Below are 27886 nucleotides of genomic sequence, written 5' to 3' on the forward strand. Positions count from 1 at the left end.
TGGCGCCCAACAACTAATAACAACTTTTAACTCGCGCGGCACACAGCATTCGCTCCTCGCTTTCGCAGAGAGAGAGGGAGAGATGGGGGGCGGCTCGGGGGCGGCTCGGAGGCGCCAGGAGGAGGAACCAGAGACGAGCGGCAGAGGCCATCAGTCACGCGGCGATGAGCCAGCGCCAACGATTGCCCAAGCTATGCGGCTCCTCTACATGTGAAGGTGTTATCGGCCAATGAGTGTGTGCTTGCCTGCGGGAGGAAACTGGAGCAGCCGGGGAAAACCCACACGTGCGAAGGGGCAACGCTCTATTACATGCAGAGAGGACATGATAATGGTCTGCACTTTTCCATAAAAGTTACTCTCAACTGTGTCCTGTTAAACTCGTAGCTGTACCGCGCAGTGCGGTACAGCTACGGTTTTACAGTAAAGATAATAAAAGTGTTCACTTTTTATACCACGACGTGAAAAACTGCATCTAGAAATCGCTGGCCAACACGGACAAGATCGAATGCAGCCAGGCAGTGCCAACGATTTCCCAAGCTCTGCAGTTCTCTCTGTATATGAAGATGTTGTCAACCACTGAGAATGGGTGCTTATACAATTTAGCAGGAAACTGGAGCACCCAGAGAAAACCCACACGTGCGAGGGGGCAACACTCTAGCCCATACAGAGAGGACAGATGATAAGAGTGTGGTTCCTCCTCGACGTCCACGGGAAGGAAATTTCACAACATCTGTGAGTACAATCCACTGACCCATGCCACCCACAGTGTTTGATTAGAGGCCACTTGCAGAGCCACCACCAACCCGGCTATCCACCAATCCTCTTACCAATGAACCTTGTTACCTGCAGTGTCCAGATGGTCTAATTGTTAACACTGGTTAATCATCACGTGTGGATTTACAATTGACAGACTGTAGGCAAACTGGCAGATGAGATAACCTGAATGTATGGAATACACATTCAGACTCTCCTAATTACGTGATGAAACTATTCAATAGGTGGCTTTGTCACGCGTGGGGGGATGCCCTTGTACCACCACTCGTGAGGAGAAGATGATGATGTTAATGACGAGGATGTACGTATGTTGGACTTATTTCGCTCTGCATGTAGCCAAATGTGCTGATCGGATAATTAATCGGTGATGATGCACACACATCAAGAGGTTAACGCAGACTAAAGTACGAATCAATTTGAGGTGACGATGATACTTTTCCAGTCTTTCTTCCTATGGGATCCAAACTCCCGCAACGCAAGTAAACAAACAAGCGAGCAGGCGAGAGAGTGAGTGGGTAAGCGGACGAGCAGGTGAGCGAGCAAATGGACGAGAGGGCGGACGAGAGGGCGAGCAAACGAGCGAGCTGGCAAGCAGGCGAACAAACGAGCGAGCGGACGAGCGGGCGGACGAGCAAACGAGCGAGTGGGCAAGCGCTGACCTCGCGCCGACGGCTGGAGGCGATGAGCTCGATGACCGACTGCTCGTCGTCCCACGAGTCGATGCCGGAGAGGTCATAGATGCTGGACGTCACCGAGCCGAACACCCACTGCACGGCACGGCGCCGCGTCACCAAGTTCTGGAACATCTGCAGAGGGTCGCAGTCGGAGTCAACAACAACAACAACAGCAATAACAAGAGCAATAACAACAATTATAGCAACAATAATAGCAACAACCATCAGCACGAGGTGCTCTCGATCGAGGCCACCTTCCTGTACCACGCCAGGGTGGCGGAGTCTCACGGGCACCCTCCATCTCGTCTCAGCACATTCGAGAGGGCACCCCCAGCGGCAGCTGTCCCCGTGTGGCGGCACGAAACGACTCGGCATCGTGGCCCGCAATCGGGCGCGAGTCGACTGCCAGTGTTGGGGCAATTAATTGACCCCATAATATTATGCATACCAGGCGAGATAGTTAACATCTCACCACCGCGGCGCCCTTCGCTCACTGTCCACTCCCCTGTCGTTTGGTGGCATGGTTGGCACAGGCCCTAGTTGGCACGGGCGCTGGCGCAAGGAATCCAGTGGGCACCGCCCTCCTCCGATCGTGCCCATCTCTGAAGCTCGGTGCCTGGGGCCCCTCCGGCCCGTAGGCCTCAGTGCAGCTGCACTGCCTGCGCTCTCCAAGGCTAGGCCACGGCCAGCACCAGCCGGTGCTCGGCCAGTGCAGGCTTCTGGTAGAGCCACATGGTGGTGGCGGCCATGACGCGTGTGCGAGTTCGCGAGTGGATTTACAATTGAGCAAGCGAGTGAGTGATCGGGCGAATGAGTGGTCAATTGAGCGAGTGAGCGAATGAACAATCGGGTTAATGATTGAGCGAGTGTTTGCTTGAGTGACCGATTTAGTGAATGAGTGAGCGATTGAATGATCAAATTAATGAGCGAGCCAATGAGCGAGCGGTTGAGCATTTGAGCGAGCGGTTGAGCGATTGAGTGAGCGATCGAGTGAAAGAGTGACCGAATAAGCAATCGAGTGAGCGAGCAACTGAATGAGTGAGTGGTTGAGCGACCGAGTGAAAGGGTGACGGAATGAGCGGTCCAACGAGTGACCATGCAAGCTCGCCCACCACAGTGTTGCCGTTAGCAGCGGCCATCTTGATGGGCGTGAGGCCGTCGTGGTTCTGCACGGCCTCCAGTGCGGCGGCCGCCCCGGAGCGGTCGCACGACAGCAGCAGCTGGTGCATGGCGCACGCCTGGTTCTTGTTGGGCTGCAGCACCAGCACGTGCAGCACCGTGTTCCCTGCGTGGCGGCGACAACGCGAATTGATCGACGGCTTCCCATGTTCACAGGTTTGGGGAAGGAAAAAAAAACCCGACGGCAGACTCGCGTCCGAGAATTCGGAAGCAATGACGTCATGCAGCACGACGACGTCATGCCGGGATGCGCTGTTGTAATGCGCACGGCGTGTGACCGTCCCTCACACTTTTTCAAATGGTAAATATTTAACAGCGGCCGCACATTTGGCAATCGCGCGGCTGCCGCCCTCCCGGTGCGAGGTTACCACGGAGGCGCTGCGCTTGGCGGGGGGGGGGGGGGGGGGGGGGGGTCTATAACGTCCGTCATGAAGCGGACGGTACGTACCACTCACAGTTTACACCGCATGCGCACGCAGTGTTTCATCAGAGCGGCTCGGTGGAGCTGCACCGCGAACCCCACGCAACGCCACGAATAAGCCGCAGCAGCAGCAGCGGTGGTGCCGCTGCTGCTGCTGCCCTCGGTCAAAAACCAGAGGCTGCCCCGGGGGAGTTTGGATCGTCTCCGATGGTAGCCGGAGCTGCCGCTGCCCCGCTCTGTGAGGCTCGGCCGCGTGGCTCCCTCTCCACGCATTGAGGGGATCCATTTCCCTGCTTTTCGTGTTTGGCTTGTCGTCCTTCCCACCGTACCTCCGTACGGTGCGAAAGAAGTTCAACAAACACACGTAAGTGCATCTCCTGCCCACGCGTGCGCTCGTTTCGTCGGCGCATCACTCGCGCTGCTGCTGCTGTTGCTGCCACGTGCGTTGCTCAAATGTATTTTGTTGGCAAGCCAAGACGAGAGGACCCCCACAATGCTCTTGCTCAGGAAAGGCCGATGGGTTAGCGTGCGTGTCTGGCTGTCGCTGCACAGTGCATCGTGAATGGAGGCTGCGTGTTTGTGCAGCCGACGTCGGCCCTCAAGCAGCTGCACACAGAGAGAGAGAGAGAGACCCTCGTGCGCGGGTCCAGGAGGAGCCAAGGTCCTGGCTCAATACCGCAGCACCTCCGATTGGCACGGTTGGCTACGTGCGGTGCGAAAGAAGTTCAACGTGCATACAATACCGCAGCACGGACATCGCTCTCGTCAAACCCTCCTCGTCTCCACGAGCCGCCGGCCTCCCCGAGCCACCCATCGTCGCCCACTCTCCCCCCCACTACCCCCGGTGCCGCAGGCACACACGCCCCCCGCGCCACCCCTCCCCTCCGAGCCACTCCACCCGGCACCCGGAGTGCTGCAGACACGGGAATCGACTGACCGAGGGAGTCCTGGGCGTGCACGGGCACGTGGTTCTCCAGGAGGATGCGCATGATGTCCTCGTTCCCCGTGCACGCGGCAAACGTCAGCACGTGCTCCCCTGCAAAGACAAAGACACCCCCACTGTCACAACCCCCCGGGGATGGCCTTAACAGACTGTCGGGGCAAGTGCCGTTAGCGAGCGGTGCCCACGAAGGCCGAGGTGGTGGATGGACAGCACTGCACCAGGGCAATCCGCTACTCGCACGCGCCCATGCAAACGGACGCACATGCAGACACACACAAAAGTCCCCTGCATAGTCCGAACAGAAATTTGGGGCAAGCGCTGTTATCGAGCACCTATGAAGGAACGGCACGGCACACGAGGGGGTCAGTGGCCAGCATCACGCCCGACCGCCTTTGTCCTCCCTAGTGGCGATGTTTACACACCGCACCAGATACTCATTTGAGGCCGAGTCGACCTAGGGGAGGCCCAGGACAAGTTCAGATAATCATCACCGTTGTTGGTGGTGGTGAGCGGGAATCAAACTCGGGTCGCCGAGTTTGTAACACAGAGAGCTAACCGCTGCCCCTACAAACACAAAGACGAATACACATGCACACATCAGAGCTGAAATTCGGCACCAAGTGGCGGTGACGTCACCACAGTGCTTGTGCCAGGCATTGTGCACTCTAAGGCCACGTGAAATGTGGAAGCCTCTCGCTGCTAGTAGGCGTTCACGGGACAGACACAAGTGCTGTGGGTTCACTTACAGAGATGACTCACAGGTGCTGTGGGTTCACTTACAGAGAGGACACAGGTGCTGTGGGTTCACTTACAGAGAGGACACAGGTGCTGTGGGTTCACTTACAGAGAGGACACAGGCGCTGTGAGTTCACTTACAGAGAGGACACAGGTGCTGTGGGTTCACTTACAGAGAGGACACAGGCGCTGTAGATTCACTTACAGAGAGGACTAACGGGCACTGTGGATTCACTTACAGAGAGGACTAATAGGTGCTGTGGGTTCACTTACAGAGAGGACTCACAGGTGCTGTGGATTCACTTACAGAGAGGACTCACAGGTGCTGTGGGTTCACTTACAAAGAGGACTAACGGGCACTGTGGATTCACTAACAGAGAGGACTAACAGGTGCTGTGGGTTTACTTACAGAGAGGACTAACGGGCACTGTGGATTCACTAACAGAGAGGACACAGGTGCTGTGGGTTCACTTACAGAGAGGACTAACAGGTGCTGTGGGTTCACTTACAGAGAGGACACAGGCCCTGTGGATTCACTTACAGAGAGGACTAACGGGCACTGTGGATTCACTAACGGAGAGGACTAATAGGTGCTGTGGGTTCACTTACAGAGAGGACTCACAGGTGCTGTGGGTTCACTTACAGAGAGGACTAATAGGTGCTGTGGGTTCACTTAGAGAGATGACTCACAGGTGCTGTGGATTCACTTAGAGAGAGGACTAACAGGTGATGTGGGTTCACTAACAGAGAGGATTAACGGGCGCTGTGGGTTCACTTACAGAGAGGACTAACAGGTGCTGTGGGTTTACTTACAGAGAGGACTCACAGGTGCTGTGGGTTCACTTACAGAGAGGATTAACAGGCGCTGTGGGTTCACTTACAGAGAGGACTAACAGGTGCTGTGGGTTTACTTACAGAGAGGACTCACAGGTGCTGTGGGTTCACTTACAGAGAGGATTAACGGGCGCTGTGGGTTCACTTACAGAGAGGACTCACAGGTGCTGTGGGTTTACTTACAGAGAGGACTAACGGGTGCTGTGGGTTCACTTACAGAGAGGACTCACAGGTGCTGTGGGTTCACTTACAGAGAGGACTAACGGGCACTGTGGGTTCACTTACAGAGAGGATTAACGGGTGCTGTGGGTTCACTTACAGAGAAGACTAACGGGCGCTGTGGGTTCACTTACAGAGAGGACACATGCACTGTGGGTTTACTTACAGAAGACAAGTTCTGTGATTTCATTTACAGAGATGACACATATGCTGTGGGTTAATTTACAGAGAGGACTAAGAAATGCTGTGAGTGTTGTTGTTAGTAATGATGACAGTGGTGTTGTTGATAGTGGTGGTGGTGGTACTGGCAGTAATATAAATCCATAATATCGCTTTTTTAGGTTAGATCGCGTACATATAAATGTGTCGTTAAACCCGCCACCACTCGACACAGCCAATTATCAAGGTTTGGCTGTGTCAGGTGGTGGCAGGTTTAACGACACATTTATATTTACAGGATCTAACCCAAAAAACCTCTATTATGGATGACATTGGTCGCGAAAGCCTCCTATGTGTTAAAGTGTTATGAATGTTGCTGTTGATGGTGGCGGTGGTGGCCGTGCATGTGGCTGCGTGGCCACCGCTCTCACCGTAGTAGCGGCCAGGTGCACCACTGCCACAGCAACCGCCGCCCTTGAGCGAGGAGAAGGTGCCGGTGGCGCGGGGCAAGATGGCGTCGGCTCCGCGCACCACCAGTGCCCGCACCAGCGCCACGTTCTGCTGCAGGACGGCCATGTGCAGCGCCGTCTGACCTGCATGCCCGCACGGGGGTCACCACGGGGGTTACCACGGGGTCACCACGGGGTCGACAACGGGGACACCACGAGGTCACCACGTGGGTCGCCACAGGGGTCACCATAGGGGTCACCACGGGATCACCGAGGGAACAACTAATCACCACGGGAGTCGACCACGGGTCACCACGTGGTCACTACAGGGGTCACAATGGGGTCAACACGGTGGTTGCCACGGGGCCACCATGAGGTCACCATGATGTCACTACGGGGTCACCACGGCATCAGCGCATCTCATCTTACTCACCCACAGTACTTCACATTTTCAATTTCCGGTCGAATTTGTTTCTCCAGCGATAAGCATGCGCAGTCGTGTTGTAAACCTAATGCTCCCATGAGAAAAAAATCATGATGATACATAAATGTGAAGACATAAATGGCTCATCTTCTTTGGTTCTTTTGGTAAAGTCATGTAGAATGAGAATAAAATAATGAATTGATAAAATAAAATAACACAATAAAATTCTCACGACGTTTTGGCCACAACACAAGCGGCCTTCATCAGTTGAATGGACGAGACTGTCTGGAGGACAATTTATTATTTTATTCTCATTCTACGTGACTTTACCGAAAGAACCAAAGAAGATGAATCCTTGCAGTCACGAAAGCTTTAAATCGAAACATAAATGGCTGTTTCTTGGAAACTCTGAGCATGTGCAGTTCGATCTTGTAGGAATGTAGGAGCTATGGGGAGACACGAACGGTCATCCCATGACAAGCATAGCGGTAGGCCTTGAAACGAGCCCAACTACTTTAGTTGATATCACCTCGGGTGGCGGGGAGCTTACTTAGTCACGGCAATTTATTCACACGGCCAATTCCAGTTAATTACTCGATAAACTATTTAAACGAAACTGTCATTTCACTTTACATTTTGCCAGTTGTGTTTCAAATACGGTCCGACAGAGAGAGAGAGAGAGAGCAAAAGACAGAGTTTTTGTGGACTCGCCACGTGAATGAGATCAGCGATGCGGCACAACAGAGGCAGGGAAGGGGAGTTGGGGGAGTTGCCGGCCGGCCGTGTGAAGGCTGCGTCGCGAGGACACCGCCAGGACTGCGATGGAACCACGGAGGGAGGGAGAGAGGGAGATGACAATGGTGATTATGATGGTGGCGATGGTGACCATGGTGATGAAGATGGTGACGACGATGAGGTTGATGACGATGGTGATGATGGCGATGGTGATGATGGTGATAACGATGGTGATGACGATGGTGACAATGATGACGACAACGATAGTGATGATGATGGTGGTGATGATAGCGACGATGGTGATGATACCTTTGTAGACGTGGGAGTAGACGGGAAGGTTGATTAGCTGAGGGGTGGCGTCAGCCAATGCCAGCGCAGCGTCGTTGCTGTTGTACAGCACGGCGATGTGCAGTGCCGTCTCACCCAATGCCCCTACACCGAAGACAAAGATCTCCCGTGTAGCCTTAACAGACTGTTGGGGCAAGTGCTGCTAGCGAGTAACAGCACCGATGAAGGCCGGTACAGCACACGAGGTGGTGGGTGGTCAGCACCACGCCTTACAGTGGCAATGTTTATTCATCACACCAGGCACACATTTGAGGCTCAGTCGACCTAGGGGAGGCCCGTCACTGGTTCAGATAATGGTCACTGGTGCTTGCCATGAGCGGGAATCGAACTCGGGTCTCTGCCGGGTTCGTAGCGGAGACGCGCTAACCACTGCGCCACCGCTCCCCACAAAATAAATGCGCACACACAATAGCAGCCACCACTTACACAGTGCAACATTACCAACTACTCCCCAATGTATACACAATGTACACACAATGCACACACAATGCATGCACGGCGAGCGAGCGGGCGCAGGGTACCGGTCACGTAGGGGTCGGTGTCCGGGTTGTTGAGGAGCTTCAGGATGGACTCTCTGTCGTTCTCCATGGCCGCGAGAAACAGCGGAATCTCCTTAATCCTGCGCAAACCCACAGGGATGGATCCTTGTCACGTGCACTGCACCACAACGCACAGTAACGTACAGTAGCTATGACCCACAGGACGGACTGGCCACCACACCACGGACCGGTCACCAGACACCACCTCCGTCCAGCCACCACACCAGCACCCCAACAGCATCGGCACTGTGCACAAAATAAACTCCAGAAGGTTCCGACAACAAAACAATTAAATTCAGAAACAAAAATAATTGGGTAGTTGAAAGATCCCCACGGGCCAGGCCACCCGAGGGTCTAATCTCCTGACGAGTCTGCGTAAACATACCAACAAACAACAACAACAACGGCCGCCCTTTGCCACAAATTGGCGGTGACGTCACCACAGTGCAGTGCCAGGCTAGGTGCACTTTGTGGCCATCGTGTGAAGTGTCAAAGGCTCGCTGGCAGGTGGTCACGGGACAGACTCAGTTGCTGTGGGTAGACTGAGATGATTGGCAGATGCAGCAGCTGTATTCCCCACTGTGCAAACTTGCTGTGTTTTAGCCGCTATCGGCGCTCCGCTCGTTATTGTGAGCATCGCTCCTCTGACCTCGCTGTTGTTGGAGTTGCAACTGCCTCCAACTGTCCATTAGCGTCCTTCACAAGCCTCCTCCTCCATACAGGCCCATCTGGACAACCGCTGGTATCTGTCATCGGCAAGTCCACTTAGCTCCACATCCTCCTGGACCACATCAGCTCATCTCCTCTCCAGCCCGTGCCATGCCAATTTAGTCCGCCCACCCCCTATCTGGCAAAATAACAGCGACTCGGGTATGCGGTTGCTGGGTATGCGGGCTACATGTCCCAGCCAAGGCAGCCTCACCTGCCAGGGGAGCTCACCGATGGGACCGTGTCCAGATCTTTCAAGGACAAACGAGCTCCTCCCACAATCCTTTCTGGTTAAGGCTAGGGTGGATTGTGGGTAGGCCAACCTGAATGGCTCAAGATAGCACAGACGTTCTATTGCAGGAGTCCACATTTAACTGCGGCTGAGAAAATCTGGAGCTATGTATGGAGCGCGGGCCAGGCAGCTTCTACACACACACACATATCTACACACACAACAACCGCCATTCGCCACTAAGTGGCGGTGACGTCACCACGAAGGCTGTGCCAGGCTATGTGCACCTTGAGGCCACGTGAAGTGTCGAATTCCCACTGGCAGGAGGTCACGGGGCAGACCCAGATGCCACAGGTCGACTGAGACGACTGGCTGATGCACCACCTGTGCCCCCTACTGTGCCAACTTGCTGTGCTTTAGCCACCCGGCGCTCCGCTCGTTGTTGTGAGTGTCGCTCCTCCGCCCTCCGCTGTTGTTGGAGGGCGACTGCCTCCAACTTCCCAGTAGCGTCCTTCACGAGCCTCCTCCACAGAGGTCGATTTTGACACCGCTGGTACCAGTCATCGGCAAGTCCACTCAGCTCCACATCCTCCTGAACCACATCTCTCAATCTCTTCTCTAGCCCGTACCGCGCCCGTTTAGCCCCCTCGATCCGGCTGAACAAAAGCTGTTTAGGTATGCAGTGACTGGGCATGCGGGCTACATGGCCCAACCAACGCGGCCTTGCCTGCCGGAGGAGCGGGACAAGCAGAGGTCAGCGTGGTCATTCAGACCCACGCCTGCCCAGTGAAAGTCACTCGGCTCCACCTCTGGTTTTCATTTTAATTTTTTAAGAATGCCTTCTTGTCACGTGGAGAGACTCGCCCCCACCTTTCTCACCGCCCCCGTCATGGGAACGTGGAATTTCCGATGCGAGCAGCAATGGGACGCTCTTTCGGGCACGGAAGCGCCGATCGTTTTGGACGGACGTCACGGGGGGTGGGGGGGGGGGACTGGGAGAAGACGCCTCCACGATGACCCCTCCGGAAACTCCACGGTGACCTCTGACGGGGGGGGGGGCGCCCTTTATTTATAGTCGCCAAAAAAGGTCAACGGTGAGAACAACCACAACACAATTAAGGCACAGACATCGCAACGCACGGTGCCGCGTGTTGTTCACGCGCGCTGCCTCAAACGGGTAACTTGCTGTCCCCCCGCCGCACCTCCACGATTAGCATGGTTGGCTACGCGCGGCACATTCATACGAATCTCGCGAGCTGTTTAACTTTACTCCTCGCGGAGCTGTTCATAGTCGTTTCTGTCTACGTAAGCTTTCTGCGTGCGACAATCTCCAACGAAGCAACGCACGCCTCCCCCGCATGCCAACAACCGCTCAAGGAAATCGCTTCGCACCCCCGCGACCGATTAAGTTGCAAGCCGCCGGTCGCTCACTGCGCTCTGCGAGCAGCAGTGGATCCATCGAGCGTGCAAAAGAAATTATCAGATTCGTGCCACGAGGCCTGCCGTCAGCGGTACTGGCCAAACGTGAGGCGAACTCTGGACCAGGCTTCGACAGAAAAGCGTCTCATCAGCAGCCAGTGGCTGACAGGAAATGTAAAGAATGTTTTTTTTTTTTACCTGGGAGGAATATGTTAAGGAGGTGAATTAATTACGACGTTTTTTGAGTTAGATCGTGTATGTAATATCTGTCGTGCGCTTACCTCCAGCCGACGTTCTGTTAGCATGTTCAAATGAGCACTTTCTGTTCACGTGACAACCTTTCTAATTGGCTGTGTCGGGTGGAAGTGGGTGTACGACACATTTACATGAACACGACGGAACCCAAAACAACGTTATCATGACCAGCAGGTGAAATGTCTTGCTTATTCGCTTTCATAGTCTTCACAATGGTGCCTGGCGACCACGTTGCACTGTGTGTACTATATAAGTTTGCATCCAACTGTGGAATCAGGCTCCACATTCCGTTGTATTATGTGGGAACAAGTCAGGGTGGTACCATGGGTATTAGTCCAGCAGTGGTGCAGGGGTTAGTGCTCTGCGCTATGAACCCTGTGACCCGAGTTTGATTCCCGCTCATGGCCACCAACACCAGTGACAATTATCTTAACTGGTCCTGGGGCCTCTCCGAGGTCGACTCAGCCTTAAATGAGTACCTGGTGCGTTGCGTAAACCTCGGGAGACAGAGGCGCCCGGGTGTGGTGCTGGCCGACCCACCCCCTGGTGCACCGTGCCGGTCTTCATAAATGCTCGCTAACGGCACTTGCCCCCAAAAGTCTGTTAAGGCTATAGGGGGGTGGGGGATCTTTGTCTTTGTTACTCCAGCTTGCTCGGAATGCACGAGCTTACGTCACCATGCAGGGTGGTGTCCACTTGGACCGTGAGCCTGTCGAGCTTGTTTAAACGTCTCCCCCATGGCTCAGCAGCAGCAGCAAGGTGGCAGCAAGACTGGGCTTGGAAAATTAATCTTGGTGACTCCCAATCCTAAATTCTGAAACAATCGCTCCGGCCGTATCACCAACCACCCCCACCCAGCCTGGCCAGTATGTGGCGTGTGTTAATAGACCGAATGAACAAACCGTGTAAGTGCTCCCCGAAGTGTGCATGCGCAGGACGGCTAACGATTAATATTTCCATTCAGACAAAATCAGCGCCATCCTCGGTCCGACTGACTCGGGTACAGGTGGGCTGCGATGCTGTGATGTCTCATGCAAACTCGCAGGGTTCAATTTCATGCCCTGGCGCAAATTATTTATTTTGACGATTTACAGAAATACCTGAAACGGCCACATTGTTGAACTGATTGCTGTCCTTCCCCCGCACCTCTGATTAGCACGGTTGGCTACGTACGGTGCAAACGTAGTCCAACATACATACATAATAATTGAAATGTATAAAGCGCCCTTAAACAATCGTTCGTAGGGCGCCGACTTGGAAGTCTGAAATACTCTTCCTGTGATTTGGCACGGGTACTTGGTACTTAGTCCGTGCCATGTCTCCGACACAAACTGGTAAAAACCCGATGTCTCCAGTAGGTCGTGGTCTGGTGCCATCAGTCACGTGCCTTTCCCACGACATCGCATACCAGTCCGTCATGGCTGAGCAACCGACCACACCCGGCACGGTGTGTGCGGCAGTGGAATGGGCCGTGTTCTCCGAGTGCTCACTCATCCGAGCCCCTTCACGCGTGCGGTTGTGCGATCTTGATCTCGATCCTCAGCATAGCAGCAACTCATTAACCCGTTCCGAGACGTCTGCAAGTTGCAGGGTGGTGCTCCATTCACCGTTAAAATCTCGGAACGCGCAAGTGGCTCAGCGTTAATTTTATTTAGAGAGGCCTACTAACGATGTTGCTTTTAAAGACTTGTGCTGACCGCAGAAGCATAACGACACGACTGCCGCATTCCATGATAGCTGACTCCAAAACTGTGCCACACGGCCTCCTGCATGGCCTTGTGGGAGCCTCGGTACCAATAGTTATTTATTTCATTTTCATTTCCGGTTACATTCTGATGACGTACACGTACGCTGACGTACAGGTATATACGTGTATACTTCACTTGAACGGAATTGAAAGAAGAACCGATGACGTACGTGTATGTCTTCGAAACAGGAAAGTGTTAACCCACTGTGGTCTACGCTCCTTCAACAGAGGACGAAGATCAGCAAAACGACACGAAATAACGCTCTCTGTCTCTTGATGCCCTCTCGTCGTGGTTAGCGGCAGGCTTCGGACATTGGAATCTCACTTCTGAACCTATTGCTGCTACCATAGGATAGACGAGAAGTGAGAGTCCACATGTCGAGGTGATGGGAGTCCAGGTGTGGCAAGTGATGGGAGTCCAAGTGTCGAGGTGATGGGAGTCCAGGTGTGGATAAGTGATGAGAGTCCAGGTGTGGAGAAGTGATGGGAGTCCAGGTGTGGAGAAGTGATGGGAGTCCAGGTGTGGAGAAGTGATGGGAGTCCAGGTGTGGAGAAGTGATGGGAGTCCAGGTGTGGACAAGTGATGGGAGTCCAGGTGTGGACAAGTGATGGGAGTCCAGGTGTGGACAAGTGATGGGAGTCCAGGTGTGGACAAGTGATGGGAGTCCAGGTGTGGACAAGTGATGGGAGTCCAGGTGTCGAGGTGATGGGAGTCCAGGTGTGTATAAGTGATGAGAGTCCAGGTGTGGACAAGTGATGGGAGTCCAGGTGTGAACAAGTGATGGGAGTCCAGGTGTCGAGGTGATGGGAGTCCAGGTGTGTATAAGTGATGAGATTTCAGGTGTCGATGGTCCACGTCGCGTTTGTCCGTAGCACTCTCGCTGCGCGCTTGACAGTGTCGGCACAAACTGGATGCGAACGCCAAACAACGCGTCCCATTGTAAAACAGAATTGGCACATTTCAATTCCTAAATGAGTTTTCTTTTTGGTGTAAAAGTAAACGCCTGAGAATGTCGTTATAATCGTTGACGTTTGCAGGCTGCTTCTGGGTCTCCTTTTCTTTTGCATTCCTTCTGCGTCTTCGCACCATGGCTGGTGATGTTGCTGTCGAGCAACGGCTACAATGTTACATTGGGGTGGTCGAGCCAGACGATTGCGGTGGGATTGGTGGAGTGGTGGAGTGTATTGCTGTGATGCCTCCTTCCTATTGACTTCTGTGTGGGTCTGAAGGGTATCTGTGTGTTCATGGTTGTGTATGTGAGTCTAAGGTTCTGTATGTGAATATAAGGATCTCTATGTGTCTGATTCTGTATGTGAATCTTAGTGTCTCTACGTGAGTGTATGGTTACGTATGCTGATATAAGGGTCTCTACGTGAGTCTATGGTTATGTATGTGAATAGGAGGAGGAGTTTGTGGATTCTTCTTGTGACCTCCATTCGGCTTTCCAAGTTTCATCATTACTCGGGTTGAAGTGGCATTGTTGATGGTTGGGAGCGTCGGTCCCAATGGACTCGTGCGACTTCAAGCGGCTGTGGTGTTGGTGGTTGTGGAGAGGGATGTGATTGCGATCCTCCTGGTGGATGTGGAGAGGCACCGTGTCCCACCATTCCTTGGACTTTCTGGAGGGTCGCGGTAACCGTGGTGAATGTGCGACAACACGGGGCGACGACGGGAGCTGGGGGGTCGACAAGACTGCGACACAATTTTCACCTTCATTGAGCACCTCGTAAATAGTGAGGGGTCGTTGTTAACCTCGCGGGGGCTTCCGTTGAACAGGGATACGAACGGCCACGTAGCGGGTGGTGGCTGTGCATGCGGGTCTGTAAACCAGCATTGTGGTGGATCACCACACGAATTACAATATAGCGATGTTCCCTTACCGTGGCCACACCCTGGTCTGCCATTGGAATGTAGTCCAGCAAAGTGTGGGCAGATGTCATATTCTTTGGTTCTTTCGGTAAAGTCACGTAGAATGAGAATAAAATAATAAATTGATAAAATCAAATAACACAATAATATTCTCACGACGTTTCGGCCACAACACAAGCGGCCTTCATCAGGTGAAGGGACGAGACTGTCTTCTTTGGTTCACCGAAAGAACCAAAGAAGACTAATCATTGCAGTCACGAAAGCTTTAAATCAGATGTCATATGTTTCTTCTGTACGGGGATAGAGTGTTGCTCCTTTGCATGCGTGGGTTTCTTCCAGGTGCTCCGGCTTTTCTCCCACATGTATAATATACAGTCACTAATTGTTTGGAAACACCTGGATGAATAGAGAACTGCAGAGCAAATGTTGGTGCCGGCTGACCGCCTGGCAGCCTTCCAGCTCGTCTGTGGTTCCTCAGCGATTGCGAGATGCAGTTTGCATGAACAACGCGATATAAAACTAATAAATGTTTTTTTTTGGAGACGTGACCTTGAAAATAACTAACGTGATTTTTGTTAGCATCAGCACCCTAATGTGTACACATCCCACAAAATGGAAAGTTAAAAGATTAATTTGCAAAGTTTTATCTTAAACAGATTCATTTACGGCGGTGTAAATTATCAATTGCTGCGGCAGAGGCCGGGATTTTTGCTTTTGGTCAACAGCTGTTGCCTTGTCATGAAGTGGTATTCATTTTAGCCACCCCACTGGGACTATGAACTGATTTGTCCCTCCAATGGGATTCAAACTCCCGATGCAGCTGCGCCACAGTCGGCTCATGCAGGTGGAGTTGGGTAAATTATTCGTGAGGGTCTTCACGAGCAGGGGCATGTTACGAGTGAGGCCTTGGGCCTAAGCCTGCTGATGATCTGGAAACAGTGCAGAACGAAATAAACTAAACTTTTTATATTTAACCAGGAAAGGCCCACTGAGCTGTATAGTTCTTTTTCAGAAGTGGGCTGGCCACAAATGATAGCTCAACGAAGTGGCTTATCGTGTGGAAAATTATAGCAGCCAAATTCTTTGAATGCGTGATGTTGATTCTAAATTTGGAGGGGAAAACCCGGAAGGCTCGGAGAAAAATGCCATGCAACCACACCGCGAGAGAGACATTCAAACTCCAAATATGCAGCAGGCATTACGGTCGGGATAAAACCCACGACCTCCTGTATACTAGCCGAGGTAGTTAACATCTCGCCACCGTGGCACCCAGTACATCACGTATCCGACTCACCGGAGGCCGATGTATAGGCATTACTTTGACAGGTCAGATTCGTGAACGTGGGTAGAAAATTAACATTAAACTATGAGGCACAAAGAGATTACCGAACCGAAATATATAGCGCAGACTGCTTAATTTATATACGTGGATAAATGTTTAACGGCACGGTCCCAGAGTTTGCGTTGCATGACCACAATCACAATACCGTGGCTTTGTATTTAAAATATCTGTGTGGGTCTCTATGTATTTCGACGAGCTTCTATGGGTTTACTACATGGCCAATAGTTTGGGTTGCATGGCCACAATGACAATACCTTAGCTTTTTAAAGTATCTCTATGGCTCTCTATGTATCTCTGTACCTCTACGAGTCTCTACTTATTCTGAGTCTATATGGGTCTCTATGTATCTGTACGAGTCTATGGGTTTACTATATGGTCAATAGTTTGGGTTGCATGGCCACGACCGCACACCCGTGGCTTATTTTAAATTGTATAGCCATCAGCCCTGTTGATGTTCTGATGTGATTGAAAGTCCCACTGCCCTTAACCACCGGTGGAACCCCCACTGGGCTTCCCAGAATTCACCCACTCGTCCCTGTGAGACACATTCACCTTCACATTCACCGGCACTGCCCGATGCATTCAATGCCATAATTCCCCCCGCCCTTTGCCAATCCACTGCTGGATGAACGCCCTCGATCCCGCGCCGTGTCGGTGGTTTGTGCGGTCGCGCTGTAAACCACGCTCGTCAATGCGAGTCGAAGGAAGTCGTTGCAGCATAGCACAGCATTCAGATTCTTTGGGTCTTTCGGTAAAGTCACGTTGAACAAAACATTTGCGCAGTACTGTACAACAATGGGGTATCAGCACTGCCCACTGCAGGTCAGAATAAGCAGGACAAGCGATGTTTTTTTTTTTACGCGTATCGAAGCACTGTCCAGGCTTAATGCTGCTTAGCTCCCGAGATATGGCATATTCCGGATGATTTGGTCATCGGGGGTGGTAAATTCCTGGTCGTTACGACTGCAGATATAGACGCGTCTGTACAAAGACGCGAGTCTCATCACATCACCTTCATCAGTGAATCGCATTAACACAATCACCACCTACCACCATCACCTTCATCAATAACCCGCCCTAATATCATCATCAGTGACCCGCACTAGCATCACCACCATCATCACTATCGCCTTCATCAATCATCTTTAGCACAGCGAGCAGTGAGCGCCGTGCCCCACAGGGTCCGATTTCACCTCTTCTACAACACAGGGTCGGTTCTCACCTCTTCTACACCACAGGGTCCGATCTCACCTCTTCTACACCACAGGGTCCGATCTCACCTCTTCTACAACACAGGGTCCGATCTCACCTCTTCTACAACACAGGGTCCGATCTCACCTCTTCTACACCACAGGGTCCGATCTCACCTCTTCTACAACACAGGGTCGGTTCTCACCTCTTCTACACCACAGGGTCCGATCTCACCTCTTCTACACCACAGGGTCCGATCTCACCTCTTCTACAACACAGGGTCCGATCTCACCTCTTCTACACCACAGGGTCCGATCTCACCTCTTCTACAACACAGGGTCCGATCTCACCTCTTCTACACCACAGGGTCCGATCTCACCTCTTCTACACCACAGGGTCCGATCTCACCTCTTCTACAACACAGGGTCCGATCTCACCTCTTCTATACCACAGGGTCCGATCTCACCTCTTCTATACCACAGGGTCCGATCTCACCTCTTCTACACCACAGGGTCCGATCTCACCTCTTCTATACCACAGGGTCCGATCTCACCTCTTCTATACCACAGGGTCCGATCTCACCTCTTCTACAACACAGGGTCCGATCTCACCTCTTCTACACCACAGGGTCCGATCTCACCTCTTCTACACCACAGGGTCCGATCTCACCTCTTCTACACCACAGGGTCCGATCTCACCTCTTCTATACCACAGGGTCCGATCTCACCTCTTCTACACCACAGGGTCCGATCTCACCTCTTCTATACCACAGGGTCCGATCTCACCTCTTCTACACCACAGGGTCCGATCTCACCTCTTCTACACCACAGGGTCCGATCTCACCTCTTCTATACCACAGGGTCCGATCTCACCTCTTCTATACCACAGGGTCCGATCTCACCTCTTCTACAACACAGGGTCCGATCTCACCTCTTCTACACCACAGGGTCCGATCTCACCTCTTCTATACCACAGGGTCCGATCTCACCTCTTCTACACCACAGGGTCCGATCTCACCTCTTCTACAACACAGGGTCCGATCTCACCTCTTCTATACCACAGGGTCCGATCTCACCTCTTCTACACCACAGGGTCCGATCTCACCTCTTCTACAACACAGGGTCCGATCTCACCTCTTCTACAACACAGGGTCCGATCTCACCTCTTCTACACCACAGGGTCCGATCTCACCTCTTCTACAACACAGGGTCCGATCTCACCTCTTCTACACCACAGGGTCCGATCTCACCTCTTCTATACCACAGGGTCCGATCTCACCTCTTCTGCTGGAGGAGGTGGAGGCGGTCGCTGGAGGCTGCGCTGAAGGCGCCGCGTTTGCAGCTCCGGTGCCGCCACCACCGCAACCACATGGCTGAGCAGCAGCAGCACAACAACAGCAGCACAACAACAGCACAACAACAGCAGCACAACAACAATAACAACAGCAGCAGCGGCGCAACAACAGCAGCAGCAGCAGCGGCTGCTGCGTGGCCGTGCTGCTCTTGTTGGTACTGCTGTTAGTGCTGGTCGTAGTAGTGGTGGTGGTGCTAGTGCTGGTAAATGGTAGTGGGGAATTGTGGTGGTGCTGGTAGTGGTACTTTCTGCTGGCCGGTTCTTCTTGCTCCTTGAGACCAATTAGGAGGAGCTCTGGATCCCCCACCCACCCCCCGAGCTGCCGTCCCTGAGTGTAGTCGTGGTAATGATGATTGGTGGTCGTGGTTGTTGTTGTGCCGGGCGGGAGTCGCTCTCCCTGCCTGTGGGTGCGCCCAGGTTGACGAATTGAGAAGATTTCAGAAGTCGCGCTGGCTCCGCGTTCAGCCTCACAGCCACAGAGCGAGCGGCACGTGCCCCAATTAACAATTCCCACGCCAATTCCAAAGAGGTTCGCTTCTACCCACAATCTGCACTCCCGCCCACCGCTGCAGAGGGGACTGACGCAGGCTGCTCTGTGCGTGTCTGTGTGTGTCTGTGCGTGTCTGTGTGTGTCTGTGCGTGTCTGTGTGTGTCTGTGCGTGTCTGTGTGTGTCTGTGTGTGTCTGTGCGTGTCTGTGCGTGTCTGTGTGTGTCTGTGCGTGTCTGTGCGTGTCTGTGTGTGTCTGTGTGTGTCTGGGTAGCGGTAGTGTAGCGGTGAGTGCTACGCTGCCAACAACAGTGACGATTATCTTAACCGGTCGTAGGCCTCCCCTAGGTCGACTCAGCCTGAAATGAGTACCTGGTGCGGTGTGCAAACATCGCCACTAGGGAGACAAAGGCGGTTTTGCGTGGTGTTGGCCACCCACCCTCTCGTATGCCACAGCGCCGGCCTTCATAGGTGCTGCTCGCTAACAGCACTTGCCCAAACAGTCTGTTCAGGCTATGGGGGGGGGGGGGGTCTTTGTCTTTTAGTCTCGTCACATCGGATTGCATTGTTGATTCGTCTGTGTTTAAGTCCCTGGCAGCGTTTAGGTAAATTACGACAGGAGGCGGCCACATCCAACTGCCATCCCTCCCCCACTCCGCCACGCACCGAGCGGAGGGCTGTCACGATCGTTTGTGAGTGTATGCTGGACTTTATTCGCACCGTACATTAGTCGACCTGAGTGGGTGAGTGGGTGGGTGAGTTGGTCAGTGAGGGTATGCTGGACTTTATTCGCACCGTACATTAGTCGACCGTGAGTGGGTGAACGAGTGGGTGAGTGAGTGGGTGAGTGAGTGAGTGGGTGAGTGGGTGGGTGAGTGAGTGAGTGGATGAGTGAGTGGGTGGGTGAGTGAGTGGGTGGGTGAGTGAGTGAGTGGGTGAGTGAGTGGGTGAGTGAGTGGGTGGGTGAGTGGGTGAGTGAGTGGGTGAGTGGGTGGGTGGGTGAGTGAGTGAGTGGGTGGGTGAGTGGGTGAGTGAGTGGGTGGGTGAGTGAGTGGGTGGGTGGATGGGTGAGTGGGTGAGTGAGTGAGTGAGTGGGTTAGTGGGTGGGTGAGTGGGTGGGTGAGTGGGTGGGTGAGTTGGTGAGTGTATGTTGAACTTCTTTTGCGCCGTACCTCATCTATGATCAAAGGCTCACGCGATGCGCGCGTGGAACGCGGCGAGTTAAAATACCGACGTTTCTCGAAGCATGCAAATTGTTATCACTAGTCAACCGTGATCGATCCACTCCTGGATGACGGCCTCCTAAGCCGGTAACCATCTCCCGGGATCCCACCCCCCCTACCACCACCTGGGATGGTCATTTACAGCGGATGCTGCTCAGGCAGTGGGCAAACGATACTGGACATCTGTGTGGGGGTAAAGAGCTATATAGCTTTTCGGATTCCATCAATGTATACAACAAAAATATTCTGATACAAACAGGTTTAGTTTATTTTCAAGTACCCTGTGAGGTAAGACGCTCTTAAGTGGGGTTTCATCACTTAAAAATAAAACACCGTTTCCGTGACAGACGTAACACAATACAATAACAACCCGCACAGCTCCACAGCTTCGTTTGTCAAGATTTCTCCAATCTGATATTTACATGCAAATTTCATCTCTAGCCCTGCCCACTGACCCTTGGGCTACCCCCATCTCAAACCTATATAACATCCTGCCTCAGTAACTCTCCCAATATATAACATCCTACCTTAGCAACTCTCCCACTATATAACATCCTTCCTTAGCAACTATACCACTATATAACTTCCTGCCTTAGCAACTCTCCCACTATATAACTTCCTGCCTTAGCAACTCTCCCACTATATAACTTCCTGCCTTAGCAACTCTCCCACTATATAACTTCCTGCCTTAGCAACTCTCCCACTATATAACTTCCTGCCTTAGCAACTCTCCCACTATATAACTTACTGCCTTAGCAACTCTCCCACTATATAACTTCCTGCTTTAGCAACTCTCCCACTATATAACTTCCTGCTTTAGCAACTCTCCCACTATATAACTTCCTACCTTAGCAACTCTCCCACTATATAACTTCCTGCCTTAGCAACTCTCCCACTATATAACTTCCTGCCTTAGCAACTCTCCCACTATATAACTTCCTGCTTTAGCAACTCTCCCACTATATAACTTCCTGCCTTAGCAACTCTCCCACTATATAACTTCCTACATTAGCAACTCTCCCACTATATAACTTCCTGCTTTAGCAACTCTCCCACTATATAACATCCTGCCTTAGCAACTCTCCCACTATATAACTTCCTGCCTTAGCAACTCTCCCACTATATAACATCCTGCCTTAGCAACTCTCCCACTATATAACTTCCTGCTTTAGCAACTCTCCCACTATATAACATCCTGCCTTAGCAACTCTCCCACTATATAACATCCTGCCTTAGCAACTCTCCCACTATATAACATCCTGCCTTAGCAACTCTCCCACTATATAACTTCCTGCCTTAGCAACTCTCCCACTATATAACATCCTGCCTTAGCAACTCTCCCACTATATAACTTTCTGCCTTAGCAACTCTCCCACTATATAACATCCTGCCTTAGCAATTCTCCCACTATATAACTTCCTGCCTTAGCAACTCTCCCACTATATAACTTCCTGCCTTAGCAACTCTCCCACTATATAACTTCCTACCTTAGCAACTCTCCCACTATATAACTTCCTGCTTTAGCAACTCTCCCACTATATAACATCCTGCCTTAGCAACTCTCCCACTATATAACTTCCTGCCTTAGCAACTCTCCCACTATATAACATCCTGCCTTAGCAACTCTCCCACTATATAACTTCCTGCCTTAGCAACTCTCCCACTATATAACTTCCTACATTAGCAACTCTCCCACTATATAACTTCCTGCTTTAGCAACTCTCCCACTATATAACATCCTGCCTTAGCAACTCTCCCACTATATAACTTCCTGCCTTAGCAACTCTCCCACTATATAACATCCTGCCTTAGCAACTCTCCCACTATATAACTTCCTGCTTTAGCAACTCTCCCACTATATAACATCCTGCCTTAGCAACTCTCCCACTATATAACATCCTGCCTTAGCAACTCTCCCACTATATAACATCCTGCCTTAGCAACTCTCCCACTATATAACTTCCTGCCTTAGCAACTCTCCCACTATATAACATCCTGCCTTAGCAACTCTCCCACTATATAACTTCCTGCCTTAGCAACTCTCCCACTATATAACATCCTGCCTTAGCAACTCTCCCACTATATAACTTTCTGCCTTAGCAACTCTCCCACTATATAACTTCCTGCCTTAGCAACTCTCCCACTATATAACTTCCTGCCTTAGCAACTCTCCCACTATATAACTTCCTACCTTAGCAACTCTCCCACTATATAACTTCCTGCTTTAGCAACTCTCCCACTATATAACATCCTGCCTTAGCAACTCTCCCACTATATAACTTCCTGCCTTAGCAACTCTCCCACTATATAACATCCTGCCTTAGCAACTCTCCCACTATATAACATCCTGCCTTAGCAACTCTCCCACTATATAACTTCCTGCCTTAGCAACTCTCCCACTATATAACATCCTGCTTTAGCAACTCTCCCACTATATAACTTCCTGCTTTAGCAACTCTCCCACTATATAACTTCCTGCTTTAGCAACTCTCCTACTATATAACTTCCTGCCATAGCAACTCTCCCACTATATAACATCCTGCCTTAGCAACTCTCCCACTATATAACTTCCTGCCTTAGCAACTCTCCCACTATATAACTTCCTGCCTTAGCAACTCTTCCACTATATAACTTCCTGCTTTAGCAACTCTCCCACTATATAACTTCCTGCCTTAGCAGCTCTCCCACTATATAACTTCCTGCCTTAGCAACTCTCCCACTATATAACTTCATGCTTTAGCAACTCTCCCACTATATAACTTCCTGCCTTAGCAACTCTCCCACTATATAACATCCTGCCTTAGCAACTCTCCCACTATATAACTTCCTGCTTTAGCAACTCTCCCACTATATAACTTCCTGCCTTAGCAACTCTCCCACTATATAACATCCTGCCTTAGCAACTCTCCCACTACATAACTTCATGCCTTAGAAACTCTCCCACTATATAACTTCCTGCTTTAGCAACTCTCCCACTACATAACTTCCTGCTTTAGCAACTCTCCCACTATATAACTTCCTGCCTTAGCAACTCTCCCACTATATAACTTCCTGCTTTAGCAACTCTCCCACTATATAACTTCCTGCCTTAGCAACTCTCCCACTATATAACTTCCTACATTAGCAACTCTCCCACTATATAACTTCCTGCTTTAGCAACTCTCCCACTATATAACATCCTGCCTTAGCAACTCTCCCACTATATAACTTCCTGCCTTAGCAACTCTCCCACTATATAACATCCTGCCTTAGCAACTCTCCCACTATATAACTTCCTGCCTTAGCAACTCTCCCACTATATAACATCCTGCCTTAGCAACTCTCCCACTACATAACTTTCTGCCTTTGCAACCCTCCCACTATATAGCATCCTGTCTTAGCAATTCTCCCACTATATAACTTCCTGCCTTAGCAACTCTCCCACTATATAACTTCCTGCCTTAGCAACTCTCCCACTATATAACTTCCTACCTTAGCAACTCTCCCACTATATAACTTCCTGCTTTAGCAACTCTCCCACTATATAACATCCTGCCTTAGCAACTCTCCCACTATATAACTTCCTGCCTTAGCAACTCTCCCACTATATAACATCCTGCCTTAGCAATTCTCCCACTATATAACTTCCTGCCTTAGCAACTCTCCCACTATATAACATCCTGCTTTAGCAACTCTCCCACTATATAACTTCCTGCTTTAGCAACTCTCCCACTATATAACTTCCTGCTTTAGCAACTCTCCCACTATATAACTTCCTGCTTTAGCAACTCTCCTACTATATAACTTCCTGCCATAGCAACTCTCCCACTATATAACTTCCTGCCTTAGCAACTCTCCCACTATATAACATCCTGCCTTAGCAACTCTCCCACTATATAACTTCCTGCCTTAGCAACTCTCCCACTATATAACTTCCTGCCTTAGCAACTCTTCCACTATATAACTTCCTGCTTTAGCAACTCTCCCACTATATAACTTCCTGCCTTAGCAGCTCTCCCACTATATAACTTCCTGCCTTAGCAACTCTCCCACTATATAACTTCATGCTTTAGCAACTCTCCCACTATATAACTTCCTGCCTTAGCAACTCTCCCACTATATAACATCCTGCCTTAGCAACTCTCCCACTATATAACTTCCTGCTTTAGCAACTCTCCCACTATATAACTTCCTGCCTTAGCAACTCTCCCACTATATAACATCCTGCCTTAGCAACTCTCCCACTACATAACTTCCTGCCTTAGAAACTCTCCCACTATATAACTTCCTGCTTTAGCAACTCTCCCACTACATAACTTCCTGCTTTAGCAACTCTCCCACTATATAACTTCCTGCCTTAGCAACTCTCCCACTATATAACTTCCTGCTTTAGCAACTCTCCCACTATATAACTTCCTGCCTTAGCAACTCTCCCACTATATAACATCCTGCCTTAGCAACTCTCCCACTATATAACTTCCTGCTTTAGCAACTCTCCCACTATATAACTTCCTGGCTTAGCAACTCTCCCACTATATAACTTCCTGCCTTAGCAACTCTCCCACTACATAACTTCCTGCTTTAGCAACTCTCCCACTACATAACTTCCTGCCTTAGCAACTCTCCCACTATATAACTTCCTGCTTTAGCAACTCTCCCACTATATAACTTCCTGCCTTAGCAACTCTCCCACTATATAACTTCCTGCCTTAGCAACTTTTCCACTATATAACATCCTGCCTTAGCAACTCTCCCACTATATAACTCCCTGCCTTAGCAACTCTCCCACTATATAACATCCTGCCTTAGCAACTCACCCACTACATAACTTCCTGCCTTAGCAACTCTCCCACTATATAACTTCCTGCCTTAGCAACTCTCCCACTACATAACTTCCTACCTTAGCAGCGCTCCCGCCATATGTTTTTCCTGCCTCAGCAGCTCTCCCGCTATATTTTTCACCTGATGACGATTGCTTGTGTTGCGATCGAAACGTCGTGATATTGTTATTATTTTATCAATTTAATATTTTTTTATTCTACATGGCTTTACCGAAAGACCCAAAGAATATAGCCATAACACATCGGAGAAGAATAAATTAAGAATACGAATGAATACATTGAAAAAGAAAGGTAAGAAATGATATAACCTCAAATGTAACATTTCTCGGGATGGTAAAACAACAAAGTGGGTAGGATGTGATGCAGTGAGATCAAAGAGGATGAACAGATCGTCGGAGCGGGGTGACAGAGATGACTCGCCCAGTCGTTTGGTGATGAGCACTTTTGCTTGGCTTTCGCTTAACCGTGGTTGAGGCCCCGCAGTTAAACTCCCAACCCAGGGCGTCGGGTGGAGCTTCGCACCCACAATTACTCACACACGACAGGCCCCGGGGCGTGAGAGCGCGGTGGTCATGTTTCACTCGAGGGGAAAATACCAAAATGAGAGAACCTCGCCCGGACAAGGGATACCGGGACACACCCGTGGAGCCAGGCATGGGGGTGGTGTTCGCCGACAAGCGCCTCATGGCTGGGTGACCCTCCCACATAACCCGGTCAGGCCCAGCCTGAAACGGCTACGTGGCGCCATCCGTGGGCCCACCATCCACAGGATGAAGGGTGAGAGGCGGGTGTGCAATGCCAGTGTGTGGCAGGGAGAGGGATGGTCTCGGATGGACTGGACCTCGGCGATGGACACTTGCTATTAAGACGTGGAATGTCACGTCACTGGCGGGGAAGGAGCCAGAGCTGGTGGAGGAGGTGGAAAGGTACTGACGAGATATAGTCGGTCTCACCTCCACACACAGCATCGGTACTGGAGCCAACTTCTCGATTGGAGGTGGTCTCTCTCCTATTTCTGGAGTAACCCCTGGTGAAAGGCTTCGGGCGAGTGTGGGGATACTCACAACCCCCCGGCTGGGTTCTGTTCAGCTGGAGTTTGTCCCAGTGGATGAGAGGGTCACCTCAATGAGACTTTGGGTCTCAGAAAGAAACACTCTGTCTGTGCTTATGCACCAAACAGCAGTTTAGAGTATTCGGCCTTATTGGAGACAGTGGGTGCAGTGCTCAATGGAGTGCCGCCTACCGACTCCATAGTCTTAAAAGGGGACTTCAATGCTCACGTGGGAAACAATGGAGAAACCTGGAGAGGCGTGATTGGGAAGAATGCCCCCCCTGATCTGAACCCAAATGTTGAGATGTTATTGAAATTCTGCGCTAGTCACGGAATCCCAATAACAAACACCGTGTTCTAACACAAGGATGCTCATAAGTGTACTTGGTACCAGAGCACCTTGCTCCGAAAGTCAATGATTGACTTTATAGTTGTGTAGTGACTGTGATTGTCACTGTGTGGTGCCGGGCTTACGAAGCCATGGCAGATAATGCGCTGGCATTATGTGTAGCCCGCTTACTGGATGTAGTACCAGCCTTAGCGGGGCTTGGGTGAGCGCTGGTCAGCGCGGAGGCACCACGTACAGTGTGCAGTGTGGGCTCCCGGTGAGGGAGCGAGAAGGAGTGTCTGCCAGCCAGGGTTACGTTGGGGCATGATACGCTGGTTGACCTGCCAACACGTGACCGGATGATATTGGAGGGGGGCCACTGGTGGACGGGGGCCGCTGGGCGGTCACGTGGTATAAAAGAGCTCTCGGGAGTCTTCGGGAAAGAGCTCGAGAGATCTGGAAGGTGGGCGGGGTGAGGGGCGGAGCCAGCCCCAGCCCATGCCGATATAACAGGGCCCCGTGAGGGGCTAGGGGTTCTTCGTGTTGCTGGTGATGAAGATCCACGTTGGGTAGAAGAAGCCTCTAGTCACATGGTCCAGGACCCAGCTCGTGGTCCGGGCCGGGATAGCGAACCATGTCTAGTTCTGCCGTAGCGTGGCTAGATGGGCATTCAACACCCAAGTGTAGGTTGTGTTATGTTATGTTGAGTTGCTCCCAAGACAACGTCTGCGACTCAGTTGGACTCACTACAGTTGTATCATCGGATCTAATGCCATATGTTCTGGACACTCGGTTGAAAAGAGGGGCAGAGCTGTCAACTGATCACCACCTGGTGGGAAGTTGGATCCGACGCTTGAGGCACCGACCAGATAAACGTAGAAGGCTCAAACAAATAGTGTGAGTTTTCTGGGAACGTTTGGCGGAAGACCCAGTGCAGAAATATTTCAAATTCCACCTCCGGGAAAACTCCTGCACTCCACGGGAAGTCATGGACATTGAGCCTTAGAGGACGATGTTCAAGACCTCGATTGTGGATGCAGCTGCGAAAAGCTGTGACCTGAAGGCAGTTGGTGCCTGTAATGGTGGCAACCCTAGGACCCACTGGTGGACACCAGTGATGAGGGAAGCTGTCAAGTTGAAGAAGGAGGCTTTCTGAGCTATGCTCGGAAAAAGGTCTCCCGACTCTATTGAGAGGTACCGGCTTGCCAAGAAGGCGGCAGTTGCAGCAGTCACTAAATCGAAAGCCCAGGCGTAGGATGAGTCTGTAGAGGCCATGGAGATGGACTACTGGGCAGCCTCAAAGATTCTAGATTTTACTTTACCGAATAGAACCAAAGAGTATGGAGCCTCAAAGACCTTCTGGCAAACCATCAGACGCCTTAGGAGGGGTCAACGGGAAGTGTCCCAGGCTGTTTTGAGTAAGGGTG

The 27886-nt window shown here is 51.3% G+C and overlaps 1 protein-coding gene across 2 annotated transcripts in view; it reads right to left on the bottom strand.

Annotated features, from left to right (window-relative positions):
- The window catches only part of LOC116947033 (transient receptor potential cation channel subfamily V member 5-like), a 70891-nt gene that overhangs the window by 15109 nt on the left and 27896 nt on the right, over positions 1 to 27886 (bottom strand). The window contains exons 1-7 of one of the 2 annotated variants that reach the window (XM_032962401.2): positions 18476 to 19532; positions 8416 to 8513; positions 7856 to 7978; positions 6370 to 6531; positions 3986 to 4084; positions 2561 to 2733; positions 1434 to 1580 (exon numbers count right to left, since the gene is read on the bottom strand). In XM_032962401.2, the coding sequence (XP_032818292.2) occupies positions 1434 to 1580; positions 2561 to 2733; positions 3986 to 4084; positions 6370 to 6531; positions 7856 to 7978; positions 8416 to 8513; positions 18476 to 18567 (894 nt within the window). In that variant the 5' untranslated portion in view covers positions 18568 to 19532. Of the gene's footprint in view, positions 1 to 1433; positions 1581 to 2560; positions 2734 to 3985; positions 4085 to 6369; positions 6532 to 7855; positions 7979 to 8415; positions 8514 to 18475; positions 19533 to 27886 lie in introns of those variants that run through there. The other variant, XM_076070336.1, reaches the window with a different exon arrangement.

Source organism: Petromyzon marinus, chromosome 28, assembly GCF_048934315.1.
Source record: "Petromyzon marinus isolate PM22_M1 ecotype Great Lakes invasive population chromosome 28, UKy_Petmar_22M1.pri1.0, whole genome shotgun sequence".
Taxonomy (NCBI): domain Eukaryota; kingdom Metazoa; phylum Chordata; class Hyperoartia; order Petromyzontiformes; family Petromyzontidae; genus Petromyzon; species Petromyzon marinus.